This window comes from Electrona antarctica (assembly GCF_951216825.1).
Source record: "Electrona antarctica genome assembly, chromosome: 23".
Taxonomy (NCBI): domain Eukaryota; kingdom Metazoa; phylum Chordata; class Actinopteri; order Myctophiformes; family Myctophidae; genus Electrona; species Electrona antarctica.
Genome location: NC_136804.1, coordinates 23,816,894 through 23,832,733, shown reverse-complemented (window position 1 = coordinate 23,832,733; position 15,840 = coordinate 23,816,894). Strand labels below are relative to the sequence as shown.

Here is a 15,840-nt window from a genome sequence, read left to right as displayed (position 1 = left end):
ATGTCAATAGCACAAACTTTGGCATGCTACTAGTCCTACATCAGGGGTGCCCACACATTTATGACGTGAGATCTACTTTCAAAATGACCAGCTCAACAAGATCTACGATTTGTAGTTTCGGAGTTATTTAACTTAAACGCCCAATGCATTCTCAATGGCAATAGCACAAACTTTGGCATGCTACTAGTCCTACATACTTACACCTAGAAACCCCATTCAAACCTATTTAGGTTCATCTTACGGTGGACATGTTTGCCTGAAAAGAAATCTTTGAAATGTTTCATAGTTTTAGAAATATAGTGCTTTCAAATTTGAGAAATTCACAATGGGGCCCAATGGCAGATATTGGCATGTCAAAAAAGCACTTTCACCTAGAAACCCCATTCACACTTTTTATAATTCAGCTTACTGTGGAGACATATGCTGGAACTTTTTACTTTGAAATGATTTGTAGTTTCGGAGTTATTTAACTTAAACTCCCAATGCATTCTCAATAGCAGGGGTGCCCACACTTTTTTGACTTGAGAGCCACAAAATGACTATGATGCAACAAGATCCAAAAAAAATATAATTTGTATGTAGAAAGTGAGTAAACTACCTTGACGCACCCAAGGTCTCCTGTCTTGCTGTTTCCTTACTCCACAGTATATAACTTTGTAATGCTACTGACGTTTGTGCACAACAATCTTGAAAACAAAGTAATACATTGTGGGTTTGAGCTGACAGGCCCTTCTAAATGTCAATCAAGTCACCTTAATTCAAGTGGCAAAATTTTAATTAAATATATATTTTTAGGGGCATGTAATGTGATCTACCTGCACAGCCCTTGTGATCTACTGGTAGATCGCGATCTACCTTTTGGGCACCCCTGAGCTAGGGTGTCTAGGTGCAGCTGGTGGTTCACTGTGTCAAATGCTGCTGATAGGTCTAGAATCAGGACTGCAGAGTGGGAAGCAGCCTGGGCAGCATGTAGTGCTCCTGTGACTGCGAGTGCAGTTTCCGTGGAGTGGGCCTTTTTGAATCCTGACTGGTTGGGATCCAGCAGGTTGTTCTGTGAGAGATGGAGAGAGAGCTGGTTAGAGACAACATGTTCAAGGGTTTTGGAAAGAAAGGAAAGGAGTGATACCGGTCTGTAGTTCTTGACATCTGAGGGGTCAAGAGTGGGTTTCTTGAGGAGTGGTATTACTCTGGCTGACTTGAAGGCAGATGGGACCCAGCCTGAGGTTACTGAGGTGTTGATGATGGAGGTGATGAAGGGGAGCAGATCAGGTGCGATGGTCTGGAAGATTGGAGACGGGACAGGGTTGAGAGGACAGGTGGTAGGTCTAGTGGAGGTGACTAGTTTTAGGACCTCGTCTGGGGAAAGAGGAGAGAAGGAGGACATGCATGGTATGTTGGGGTTAGTATTGGTTGAGTCAGATGCTTCTTTATGGGGGAGGGGGGGAAAGGAGCTGCTGATATCATCAACCTACTTCTTGAAGTAGGTGACAAAAGGTTGAGTGGGGAAAGGGGGTTTAAGGAGGGAGGAGAAGGTGGAGAAGAGCTTCCTTGGGTTAGAAGTACAGGATTGGATTTTGGTGTGGTAGAAAGAGGTTTTAGCAGTGGTTAGTGAGAGGGAGAAGGCAGAGATAGTGAAAGTGGGAAAGGTCATCTGGTAGCTTTGTCTTGCACCTCTTCCTTTCGGCTGCCCTGAGAGGTGTTCGTTCAGATCTGAGGGTTTCAGATAACCAGGGAGCTGGTGGACATGAGGGAGCTGGCCTGGATGAGAGAGGGCAGTGTTGGCTTTCTCGTGGTTCAAACGGTATTCGAATACATCACATGTTTTTTCCTGCAATCACGGTTCAAAATTTGGGTGGTCTAAGCAATCAGATCGGATCTACAGTGCAGCCAAATTCACAACAATGAATGCAGCTACTTCTGACAGTATTTCTTTTTTTATTGACAATGAAAATTTGCTTACCACTTAGTTTTGACCAAAATACAAGTAGTAAATAAATAAAAAAACAAAATGGACACAAAATAAAGTGATTCATTGTTCGTGCAAATCTAAGTCGTAAAAACAAAGCGAGGTGAAAGACTTGATTGAATAGCCCGTCAGAAATAACTCAAAGACAGCTATTAGGGCTGTACAGCAGGGCGCCCTGTAAAAACTCTGATGGAAAACCAAGAGTTAAGTCACACCAACATAAGTCACAGCAAGCAACAGGTTTTTGTCATCAAAAGGTCACCTCACTTCAACATGGTCATCATATACACTCAACGCACACTATGAGCTAAAGCAAGTCCTGTCTTTCAGTTATTTCTTCTGTGTGCTAGTTTTCAGGGTTGGAGGGAGAAAAGACAAAGGCCAGCTTGGCTGAGTGTTGAGTGTTCGGCGTGTGCTACTACATGGCCCGCTGAAAACACACAGTACAGCAGAATGAACAACGTCCTGCTTGTTCTCTGAGAGGAAGGTTTGTGCAACTTCTGAGGGGGAGTAGAGTGTCATGTTTTAGTTTTGTCCTTGGCTGTAACAGGTCCAGAGTTGTTGTTGTTGTATCAAAGTGCTTGTCAGGTCTCTAGGCGTTTACTGTGTCCTCCCAGAATGCTGCTGTTGTGTATTTCTGTTGTTGTGTATTTTTTTTTTTTATAAGAGAGGAGAGTGGAGGGTTTTTTTTAGGGGGGAGGGGGCTCAGAAGGGGCCAGTACACCACTTTAGGGCTCATAGCCCTGTTCTAAACATGTTTTCAACATCCAAAAGCTCTCTTGTCAGCAGCACAGAGTCCTCATCATTGTCTTTGTCATCGCCAGCACAATGAAAAAATAAAAACGTATGTACAAAATGGGTTTGGAGAAAAGTGGGACGGGATAGCATGAAGAATGTTCAAAGAGCAGCATATTTTTTTTGTAATCTATGAACTACTAAATGAGAGGACAGGGGGCGTCTGCACAAACTCTGAATATTTGTTTTTGTTTTATACATAGATGTGTATTTATATATATATATATATATTTAGAAAAAACGCCATATTTATATTCATTTACAGATAAACCTAGACAACTCCTGTAGAAGAAATACACAGTACATTATGCAATCGACAAGTTTTTACTGTACATGTAAAAGGTAGAAATGAAAACATAGCACCGGCATCTGGTGCCCACGTCATGGGGGGGGGGGGGGGGTGTGGTGGTGGTGGGGGGGGCTTGGCTTATAGTAAAGAGAGGGCAGCTTGGCAGGAGAGAGACCCCCTCCCTGACTTAGACCTCCCACCCCACACTCTCTCTCTCTTGTAACTGTGGAGGGAGGGCAGGGCTTCTTCTTGGCAGTGAAGTGTCGACAGAATGTTTTTTTGTTTTTGTTCCCAGGCAAGTTGGCCCATCTTAGCAGCAGCTCCGTGGTCAGGCTCCGTGTTAAAACCGCACCTGTGGTGGAGGGAGGGAGAGACAAGTGGGTGGCAAGGACAGAACATCTCATCTCTATTACGATTTGTAATTGACCATATATTCCTAGTGCTGTCACGATTACACATTTGAGTCGACGATTGAAATGTTCAATGCTCATATGCGGGGAGGAATCTTCAGTGAATCCCCGCTATGAGGCTGGCCAAGGCAGGCGAATGCTTTGGTGCACTGCACTCACCCCACCTTGTGGAGAGGCGGGAGGGCTGTCTTACTCATAGACATAATAAAGGCTAGTTGGCTCAAGGCGGGGAGGCTTTTATATGAACGTCATGTAAAAGCATATAAGTATGCGGACATCTCTGACATTTATAACAAACCAAACCGTTTGAACATCCAGGAAGGAAGGAAGTGAGACCAATGTCTGTGACATCATTGTCAAAGTATTTGTATACTATGTGCAGTGACAATATATTGAATCTAATCTAATCACAGACCCTTTGAAATACTAAAATATCTAAAAACACACATTATTATTATATATTTTTTCAGAGCGAACGTTTTTAACTCAAATCTTTGCTTCTGGGAGGGTCCCTGGAACAACATATTTTCAGATGGGGGTTGGCGGGCCAATTACATATATTTTTGGGGGTCCTTGACATGAAAATGTTTTAGAAAACTGTCAGGATTTAGAAGACATTTTGTAGAATAGTCCTCAGGTCTAAATGGGTACGTGGTTTACGTTCCACCACTGATTATCTAGCAAGGTTCATCTGAGCGGCACAAACGCTACACTGAGCTTTTGGTCCTTTATTTTATTTACATGAAAGACTCTGAGACATCACTATGTGGACCGTGGCACGCTGCCCGCCCCGCCATGCCTCTTCTTATCCCAGCTACCTGCTAACAACACAGCAGGCTCCCTGCCAAGCCGCCCGCGGCAGACAAACATGATTATCTATCCGGAGGGAACAAGTGACTCTGCTGTCTTTGATCCGCCGTCTGGTTTGATTAGCCCATTGAGACGATTCTAGTTCGATTCTACAAATGCCTTCTAAATGCTGACACGTTTTCTGAAAACCCTATGTTTCTACTGTACAGTTGGGTGCCACCGATATTGTCCCTTATCATTTGACCCATTTAGGCCTGACCTCAACATTTTTAAAAAACCCTTCTAAATCCTCCAGTTTTCTGACATCAATATTTTCACGATTTTTCAAAAATAGCAGACCTACAAGCTCATAGCGCGCCACTCGGTGGCGCGCTATGAGCTTGTAGATCTGCTATTTTTCAATAGCTAAATTATAACAATGTTTAAAACACCAAAAGGGGTTCCCGCCCAAAATGGGTTAACTGTCCTTTTGCGCAGATCACGCAAACCTCAGCAAAAAGAAAAGGACAATATCGATGGCCTCCAACTGTATGTCATTGGTGCTCAAACTATTTCATTTCAAGGACCCCCAAAATCATATGTAATTGGCTGTGGACCCCCATCTGAAAATATGTTGGGACCCTCCCAGAAGCAAAGATTTGAGTTAAAACCATTCGCTCTGAAAGAATATAATTCAAAGATTTGCGCCACATTTTCACGATTTTTCAAAAATAGCAGACCTACAAGCTTGTAGATCTGCTATTTTTCAATAGCTAAAGTATAACATAATGCTTAAAACACCAAAAGGGGTTCCCGCCCAGAATGGGTTCGTTTGTGGCGGTGCCGCACCTTTTGGTTGTGTACGTGTCATATTTTTAGTCACCTGAAATGTTTTAGTGTTAGTCTAGTTTTAAATATCGTTAGGATTTTAGTCGACTAAAATGTATTTTGGCAGGCCTTGATGGCGTCGTAATGACTGATTTTATAGCTGGTTGCATGCTGAAAATAGCCGATCTACAAGCTCAACGACACGACGAGTTGTGAGCTTGTAGATCTGCTATTTTCAGAGCGCAACCAAAACATGAAATGACTTGTCTTTTATTAGTTCTACTGGATCTCTTCACCACTAGTGCCTCATCCCTAACACTTTAGTATTTATTTGTTGACAAAATTGTCAGTCCATTTAGTTTTAGTTTTTAGTCATTATGACTTTGTCATAGTTTTAGTCGACGGAATCAGTGTTACATACAGCGGACAGTATCTCTCGTCCTCTCAGCAGGAATAGGTCCTCACCGTAGAGCTGTCCAGACGCTGCACCGTCGAGGGTCCCACTGCTGGGGAGGTAGACACAAATCATTAAGCAAGTACAGTACACTCCTTTTTCCCCCCAAATCAAAATAGGCCTACGCTCTCAAGGCAACATTCCTTCTTTAACATCCACAGCGGATCAGATTACCCAAGGTAATTGTCATGGATATACTGTAAAGACACATAGTTATCCATAGCGGTACAATCACAGCACACAAACATATCCACACACACACACACACACACACACACACACATACATACATACAGAGATGCACTGAACTGGGGGATTAGTTGTATCATCACCCGGGCAACAATACCATCATCACACGGTCAAAAGGATGTTTTAAATGTTGAGTGTTGGAACACACTCAGCAACATGGTCAGACCTTTTGTGTACAACACAGACCGGTGAGGAAAGGACACACAGAGGGAAGATTGTTTCAGTTTTCAATGGGATTCACCTTGTTAGGAGCAGAACTCTGGTCAAAACGCATCTCAATTGTGTATCATCCAAAGTGCTGGGTGTACCCATACAAATGAAGTCCAGTATTTCTCTCATAAATAAAGGCTACAACAAGCTTCATGAACAACACAATGGAAAACAGCAGAAGTTAAAGTTGACATTTATTGATGTAAAATTATTTTATGTGGACAATTAACGTTAATTTGTTTACAGGCACAATTGTGTGTGGATAACTTAAAACACCAGTATGTTTTGTTTCAGCATTGTTATGCTATTTCGGAATAAGTAAATACTATTTACTTCACTTAGTTCTTTAAAAGAATGAAGATATTTTTGTTATTTGACCCGTTTCTTTTTGGATCCGAATTGGGGAATCAATGAAATCCTAATGATACTCGTCAGGACACATTTTGAGGTCTGTAAGACACATAACGAACAAGCATCAATTCTCTCTATAGACCTTCAGAGGATTTTGACCAGGGTCCTCCTTCAACAGTGGAGAGTGAGAGAGAGAGAGAGAGAGTGGGACGTTGTTATGACAAACGGTGGCATTGGTTATGTTAATGCGTTTTCCGCCCACATAAAAACCTCCTGATGCGGGGCAACACAAAACGGCACTCACATCATCATTCATCTGTTTTTCGCTGCTTCAGTTAACGTCTTAACATCCAAGGGTTGCACCAGCAGCAAGACCCTTCCGCAAGAGGTAAGCATGGTTTCCTATCCCATGACTTGACCCCTAGCTTTGAACACCAGGGTTTTACACCAGTAACCGTCTAAGAACTCTTGCTAAAACCCACCCTTGGAGAGTAGCAGGGTATTGAGGGATAGAACAGAAATCAAAATGTGTAGGAGGGGAGAGGAAAAGTTGGTGGTGAAAGACAACAGAGAACAGAAGATACAGTATACTGCAGGGCAGGATGGTGGGGGCAGAGAGAGAGGTGATTAACGTGTAGTGAAGCCTGGTTCATACTTAGTTGCGTGTCGGCGTCGTGCAGCGAAAACAGCCGATCGACTCGCAACTCACGAGCTCGTAGGTCGGGCCGCGTTCGGTGCACGACACCATCCTACCGTGCAGTATAATCTTTTTGACGCGGCAAAAATAGTGGAATCGGCTATTTTCGGTGCACGACACCGCGCGCGCGCAACTAATATAACTCAGGCTTAAGACACGCCACCACCAGGGCCAGAGAGCCTGTGGTCTTCAGTAGGGGGCATAGCTGACCTTGAAACCAATCCAAATACATGTCGTCGGAACTGTCGTCCAGCGTCTCATAGACTACTGCGGAGAAGGCAGTCCCAGTGTCAAAGAGAACAAGAGACATTGTCAGAATGCTCCACACACACGGTGAGGACCCCCAGACCCCCACTCCGATAATAACACACACACGGTGAGGACCCCCAGACCCCCACTCCGATAATAACACACACACGGTGAGGACCCCCAGACCCCCACTCCGATAATAACACACACGGTGAGGACCCCCAGACTCCCACTCCGATAATAACACACACACGGTGAGGACCCCCAGACCCCCACTCCGATAATAACACACACACGGTGAGGACCCCCAGACCCCCACTCCGATAATAACACACACACGGTGAGGACCCCCAGACCCCCACTCCGATAATAACACACACACGGTGAGGACCCCCAGATCCCCACTCCGATAATAACACACACACGGTGAGGACCCCCAGACCCCCACTCCGATAATAACACACACACGGTGAGGACCCCCAGACCCCCACTCCGATAATAACACACACACGGTGAGGACCCCCAGACCCCCACTCCGATAATAACACACACACGGTGAGGACCCCCAGACCCCCACTCCGATAATAACACACACACGGTGAGGACCCCCAGACCCCCACTCCGATAATAACACACACACGGTGAGGACCCCCAGACCCCCACTCCGATAATAACACACACACGGTGAGGACCCCCAGACCCCCACTCCGATAATAACACACACACGGTGAGGACCCCCAGACCCCCACTCCGATAATAACACACACACGGTGAGGACCCCCAGACCCCCACTCCGATAATAACACACACACGGTGAGGACCCCCAGACCCCCACTCCGATAATAACCAATATTAGTGAATGTTGTAGCGCTACTACTGTACTACGCACACCCCCTAGTTCTTCATCTTCAGTTAAACAGTGGTTTTCAACACTTTTCTTATAAAGGCCCATTATTTATTCGGTATTTCAGCCACGGACCACCATTTGATTGAGATTTTGCTCTCAGACCCAAGACTTAGAATATTTTGTTGTTCTTTGATAAGATTTTGTCCACAATTCCATGCTGTATTGATGCTGGTACCATAGGATAGACAACAGGCAAATGATTAAAAAAAATATATTCTTCTACATCCTCTAATTGTGTAGACTTCTTGTAAATTAATTAATGCCGTTGTTTAACAATGCTTTAACTCTCGAGAGGGTACAATGAAACGTTGGTCCCGTAATAATTTTACAGTCTCAAGAGTTAAAGAATAAAGATCTATAAGGGTCCATTTGGTTACCAAATGGTTGAAAACCACTGATGTAGAAAAACAAAACGAAAAAGCGTCCCTGGTGTGTCAGGAACTAAAAGGGACATTTCACCGCTGGAAGAAACTGCAGTCACTCAATGTTAATAGTATTTTTAGTCAATAACAGTAGCACAATTTGAAATTTGCACCCTATGGCCAGAGAAATAATGAAGTCTGTGTGTTTGACTGGATATCTGAATTCCTACAATGACCATAATGCTTTGGTGCACTGCCCCTCCTTATGGAGGAGGGGCTGCGTGGAGGTGTGACTTGTAGTCCAGGAAGGAAGTGAGACCACATTGTCATGACAAATTTCGGTCATGAACATGGCGTCATGACTAAAATATCTAAAAACACATAAAAAGAAAACAGGAAAGTGTTTTGTTTGTCCTAAACATCATTAAAATAAGATCCGTTTGCAAAAGGGGAGAAGTGGCCCTTAAAGGTCCCATTCAGGCTGGGAGCTCACCTTCCGGGGGCAGTCTTCTGGAGTGACCCGAGGCGGTGGTGACCCGGAAGCCGGCGGGGAGCGTGTCGGCCGAGCCGGGCATCATACTGAGGCCGTGCACGTCCCGGGGAGGAAACTGTCTCCTCGTCCACGACGGACCCCGGAAGTCGTTGTCAAAACTCTGATGGACAATTTACAATTCAGGCATTTAGCAGACGCTCTTAATCCAGAGCGATTTACAGTAAACAAGAACAACACATGGGCCCACAAGTGATAGATGGAAGATGGGTGTGTTTTGTTTTTAAGGGAGAGGAATCTTTGACATTGATACAGTTAATATAGAAGAATAATTTCATGTAAACACTAGCCATTAACTGTTCTACTGCATAACCCGCGTTCCCCGCTATTTAATCCAATATTCTACGCTGCAGAAAATCCGGCGAAAAATAGTCCTTTGGTTTGTTGTTGATCAGAAGCACCAGCGGCCATGACAATGCGAAACCACCGTGCATATATGGGCTAAATTGCGACAGCAGCTCGCATTTACTATGATCCCTGATTTACTATCATCCCTGATGATGTCACGGCCTGGGTTAGGGTTAGACCTGGGCCCCATATATTATATGGGGGCTTTCCCCATGTATGGGGATTTTGAGTGATACACTGACGGACAAAAAACGTACGATTCCATAGTTAACTGCGACCTACCTTCGGTCACAAATAACATTAAAAAAGAAGAGTTGCCGCTTACGCCGTCTAATTTACCGCTACAGGCATACTGCTGTAGTGGATACATAGGTTGAAAACATTAAGTTGTTGACACTGTAGGATGACTGACAGCTTGGTCAGGTGAATGTAACAACTCTCACCTCATCCAGTCGTCTCTCTGTGCCCAGCGCCAGCAGGTTGTTGTACTCTCGCTCCATAATCTGACGTGCCTGGGGGGAAACACACACACACACACACACACACACACACACACACACACACACACACACACACACACACACACACACACACACACACACACACACACACACACACACACACACACACACACACACACACACACACACACACACACACACACAGTGATTTTGAGTATCGAAAAAAGCGCTACATAAATTGGATTTTATTAGTATTATTATCGGTAATACTACAGCAGGGGTTAGTAAACTGAATTGACCCAAAATTAACCCAAAAGAGAAATGTGGTTACCACCCACTGGTTCCAGCCCATAGACCCCTCTCACTGGTTCCAGCCCATAGACCCCTCCCACTGGCTCCAGCCCATAGACCCCTCCCACTGGCTCCAGACCATAGACCCCTCACACTGGCTCCAGCCCATAGACCCCTCCCACTGGCTCCAGACCATAGACCCCTCACACTGGCTCCAGCCCATAGACCCCTCCCACTGGCTCCAGACCATAGACCCCTCCCACTGGCTCCAGACCATAGACCCCTCACACTGGCTCCAGACCATAGACCCCTCCCACTGGCTCCAGCCCATAGACCCCTCCCACTGGCTCCAGACCATAGACCCCTCCCACTGGCTCCAGCCCATAGACCCCTCACACTGGCTCCAGACCATAGACCCCTCACACTGGCTCCAGACCATAGACCCCTCCCACTGGTTCCAGACCAGAGACCCCTCCCACTGGCTCCAGCCCATAGACCCCTCCCACTGGTTTCAACCCATAGACCCCTCCCACTGGCTCCAGCCCATAGACCCCTCCCACTGGCTCCAGCCCATAGACCCCTCCCACGTGCTCCAGCCCATAGACCCCTCCCACTGGTTTCAACCCATAGACCCCTCCCACTGGCTCCAGCCCATAGACCCCTCCCACTGGCTCCAGCCCATAGACCCCTCCCACGTGCTCCAGCCCATAGACCCCTCCCACTGGTTTCAACCCATAGACCCCTCCCACTGGCTCCAGCCCATAGACCCCTCCCACTGGCTCCAGCCCATAGACCCCTCCCACTGGCTCCAGCCCATAGACCCCTCACACTGGCTCCAGCCCATAGACCCCTCCCACTGGCTCCAGACCATAGACCCCTCCCACTGGCTCCAGCCCATAGACCCCTCCCACTGGCTCCAGCCCATAGACCCCGCCCACTCCACTGAGTGAACAAGCTTCAGAGTCTGATAATAATCAGGCTAAAATGTGGGTCTCCCAGAGAAACAAACTTGCATTAAAATATATTATGAAATCGCAACAATGGAAGAGCTTGTAGATCAACAATTTTCTTTCAGAAAATCTCTTCAGAGTTACAACTGTTAAAAACAAATATATTTGTCTGGGGGAAACATTTTTAGTAAACATACAGAGTAATTGACATGCATAGATACTTTAGCAGAGTAATTACATACAAGCATCTGAAACATGAAATGCTTCCCTCAGTGGCTTTCTATTGGATAGATGAGAGATAACGGACATTACAAAGTTGAAACTTCACTGGACAGGCTAGAGGCTACCAGAGTGACAAGTAGACAAATCATTCTGTTTGTTGACTTGATGTCTGGGAGAGACTGTTTCTACATATTCTTCTGCCTACACATACGTCATGTCCTAGACTTAGGGCCGATTCATACTCCTATTTTAGAGCCGAATAAAAGTCGGTTCGGCGCTGTAGAGCCTACAACGTGTCGTCATTTGAGGTTCGGGGGGGGGCGGGTACCGTCCTCAAGTCGGCTCTTCGGTGCTACTGAAAATTTCTGACGAGCCGAAATCATTTCGGCACTACAGCGCCGAAACAGCGGTAAAATAGGAGTATGAATTGGCCCTTAGTATGAGCGAATAGGGGAAGGTGATCAACGTAATGTGATTCTTTGTTTGACCCGGTAAAAACTTGGATGTCTCAAAGAATAGAATTATTGGCAGTATCGTGGAAAGTTTAGAATATTTGGCGGTCCCGATTTTTCACTGCATCGGTGGTTGGTGCAATCACCTGCACTACAATACTAATCCATATGTTGCGCTATGACGAAAAAATTTTAACAATGCATGTTCCCTATAATGCAATTTGTTCACCCCATGAAGGAATGGAAGATTGGGCTATGCCCTGAAATCTGTGTGTTTCTGTGAATACCTGAGTGTTTTGGTTTGGGATCTGGAGGAGCAATGACAGGCTGCTGTAATCAAAGTTGTCGTCGAGGGCGACCAGGGCTCCGTGAACGCCGCTCTCAAACAGGATGTTGGCATAGTCCCTCAGACCTATGCTCTGGATCCAGCGGATCACCCGCTCATTACTCCATACCAGCACATCTGCACAGCAGGACAGAGAGGAGAGATGTCCAAGAAAAGCACGATACTGTCAATGATACTGAGCTAACATGGTAGTGATGATACTCAACATTCTGACCATGATAGTGACCATGATAATGACCGTGATACTGACCATGATACTGACATGATACTGACATGATACTGGCCATGATACTGACCATGATACTGACCATGATACTGACATGATTCTGACCATGATTCTGACAATGAGACTGACCATGATACTGACAATGATACTGACATGATACTGACATGATGGATGTCAGTTTCGAACCCACAACCTCTGCTGTGGTGGGCATGGCACTTTAGCGGATCGCCTCAGTTTAACTCACCCAGTGCCATGGCGCCATCTGGTGGAGGGTTCTCATTGCCATAATGAATTGTCAATGAGCGGTAGGTACTCTTAACTTGAAAGCGTGTTGGCCGGAAACCTCTGAGTCAGGAAGGATGCAGGATGTCCCGCGATTGTCATTTAATCCACCCAAAACATACTTTTGGTACAAATCAAGCTTGTTTTTGCACTAAAAAGTGATATTTACCTTCTAAGTTGCTGTGTCCCATTGACGATATGCACACGGACACACCGCTGTCATCTTGCCAGCAAGGTCCTAACTAGGTACAACTTCCCATTGACAGCCCATTCATCCAAACAGAAAAGTCCTATCTGATTGTCAGTAGCGTAACTAGATGTCACTGGGCCCCGACGCAGGCTGATCAGCAAGTGCCCCCGACAGCACCCCCCACCCCCCCTCGCGATCGCCGGTGAACTTAGCCCAAACGGACTGTTTTTGGCTTATAAACAGTGCAGCGGGGCACTGTACAGCAGTTCTGACGGTAGCTATCGCGATTGTAATCAGAGCAACAGCTGCAGCCTGTAAAAAGAAGCCCAAACTGCGTGTTGGTTTATAAACAGCGGGGCACTGACACTGTACAGTTGTAGTTGTGATTTGTGCACGTACCTGGCTGTCAGGACTCGAGACTGGGAAAGCCCACTGCACAATCTCTGACTTCATAGCACATGTGTGCTATGCGCATATGGTATGGGTGGTGTGTGGCTGTGTGTGCAGCAGCCACCACCAGGCCCCGCCAAACTTTGTTCAACTCAACTGTCATTGCATCTCTGTATGTGTTTATAATTTTATTTTACAGACGGCACGGGTGGGCGGCCGTGTGCCCCCCTTGCCTCTGGGCCCCCACGCAGTCGCGTTGTCTGCGTCGTGCAAGCAACGCCCCTGCTGATTGTATTCAACAACATTAAACTCCCCAACATCGCAGCTGTATGTTAAGTTTGAATTATCCTCTTTCAATCTGTAAAGTTTTTGTTTCAGAAAAATCCACCGTAGACATGTTATGAGCTACTTCCTGTCAAGAAATTCCTTGCAGATGATTATTTCTGTCAGAGTTTGGAAGCACTCCTTCACCTGCAAGGAAGTTCTTGACAGGAAGTAGCTCATAACATGTCTACAGTGGATTTTTATTAAACAAACACATTGCAGATAGAAATAGGATAATTCAAGCTTTCCGTACAGCTGCAATGTTGGTGAGTTTGATGTCGTTTAATACAATCAGATATGACTTTTCTGTTTGGATGAATGGGCTGTCAATGGGAAGTTGCACCTAGTTAGCACCTTGCTGGCAAGATGGCAGCGGTGTGCATATTGTCAATAGCAAGCATAAGCCAGCGGAATTTTTATTTCCCGTTTGTACCGGATCTTTTCACAGGATCAAAATGGGAGTGTTACATGGGGAAACTGGACGCAGCTGAGCACCGTAATCAATTGATATTGAAAAAGGCGTGATAAGGCATCATCAGCAACGAGGTACATACGCAAAAAGGCATCAAAAGGCGATGTCGGTAGTGAGTGAGTTAATCAATGTAACCCCATATATGGCTATTGTTTTTTTGTTTTTGTTTTTACTGCCAATTAATTTGGGGGTCCTTGTCATGAAAAAGTTTGAGAACCACTGGCCTAAATCAGTGGCTTTCAACCTTTTTCATATCAAGGCCCATTATTTATTCAGCATTTGAGCCACGGCCGACCATATGATGACATTTAGCCTCTCAGACTCCAAACTAAAGAATATATTTTGTTATCGTTGGATAAGATTTTGTCCAATTCCATGCTGTATTGTTGTTGGTACCATAGGAGAGATAACAGACAAACGTTGATCAAAATAACAATTATTCTATATTCTGTAATTGTGTAGAATTCTTGTAAATTAAGTAATGCAGATGTTTAACAATAATTTAACTCCTGAGAGTGTAAAATTACACCAAATGGACCCTTATGGGGCCATTTGGTTTCATTTTATGCTCTCAAGACTATAGTTATAGATCGAACAATAAGGGTCCATTTGGTTACCAACTGTCCATCATTTAGCTGGAGACCACATTGAACCCACTCAAGGACCACTGGTTGAAACCCCCTGCCCTAAATGACAGCCAAATGGAGGGAGTGGGGGTTAAGGTCCTTGCAGGATGGACGTGTTTTTTAGAAAACCGGCGGAAAAACGTTGCTAAAAATCCAAAAAATGCAGCAGTACTGTGCAGGGACCTTTACTGTAAACTGTTGGTCATGGCATGGTAAATACTCACGTACATACCCCTCAAATCATGTAGACTGTGCTCTCTGCGTCTCTCCAACTCCTTCCTGTCATAGTTGAGCTTCTTCAGACACATGATTCCATACTGTAAACTTGTCCTGATGATCACACACACACACACACACACACACACACACACACACACACACACACACACACACACACACACACACACACACACACACACACACACACACACACACACACACACACACACACACACACACACACACACACACACACACACACACACACACACACACACACACAGTTACTGCCGCCCCACCATATATGAACGGCAACTGTACAGATCATTATTACAGTCCAGAATGGACCTGAGTTGCTACTGTAGGCTACTGTCAAACTAGGGGGTTTTCATGATTCTGAATCCATTCCAAGCATTCGTTTTGCACGAAAAACACTCCTTGGGCTAAAAACGGCCATAGCTGTCATCACAAATGTGATGAGGTCAGCACATTTGGGCACATTTTGGGCAAGTGGCTATGGCCGAATTTAGCCCAAGGAGTGTTTTTTGTGCAAAACGAATGCTTGGAATGAGCTCAGAATCATGAGAACCCACTAGTTTGACCCCTAGTTTGGCCATAGACCCCCTAGTTTGGCCACACAAATAAACAAACAAAAATAAGCTTTACTCTTATAAGATGTACAACCTTGAACCTTGGGTGGTTGAATAGAAACCAATGTGGGATATGTTAGTAGACATAGACAGTTAGACACCTTTACAAACACATTGGTGAAGAAGATTCTTGGTAAGAAATGTATTCCCAGATGTGACATTATTCTGATAATATTCCCTGGTGAGTGTTGTCGTCCCCACCCCCAGAATAGGGATGCTGGTGTTCAGGTTTCTGATGGAAAATTGACACGTTTTCCCTGTGGTATCTTAAGGGGAAATATTTAC

At 45.2% G+C, this 15,840-nt stretch overlaps 1 protein-coding gene across 15 annotated transcripts in view; it reads right to left on the bottom strand.

The window, feature by feature from the left end:
• Window positions 1–1,935: 1,935 nt before the first annotated feature.
• The window catches only part of ppfia2 (PTPRF interacting protein alpha 2), a 285,017-nt gene continuing 271,112 nt past the window's right edge, over window positions 1,936–15,840 (bottom strand). For 8 of the 15 annotated variants that reach the window (XM_079494692.1, XM_079494697.1, XM_079494699.1 and 5 more), the window contains 7 exons: window positions 14,919–15,016; window positions 12,118–12,293; window positions 9,898–9,966; window positions 9,050–9,209; window positions 7,249–7,305; window positions 5,499–5,583; window positions 1,936–3,402 (listed from right to left, as the gene is read on the bottom strand). In XM_079494692.1, the coding sequence (XP_079350818.1) occupies window positions 5,522–5,583; window positions 7,249–7,305; window positions 9,050–9,209; window positions 9,898–9,966; window positions 12,118–12,293; window positions 14,919–15,016 (622 nt within the window). In that variant the 3' untranslated portion in view covers window positions 1,936–3,402; window positions 5,499–5,521. Of the gene's footprint in view, window positions 3,403–5,498; window positions 5,584–7,248; window positions 7,306–9,049; window positions 9,210–9,897; window positions 9,967–12,117; window positions 12,294–14,910; window positions 15,017–15,840 lie in introns of those variants that run through there. The other 7 variants (XM_079494702.1, XM_079494703.1, XM_079494700.1 and 4 more) reach the window with 6 other exon arrangements.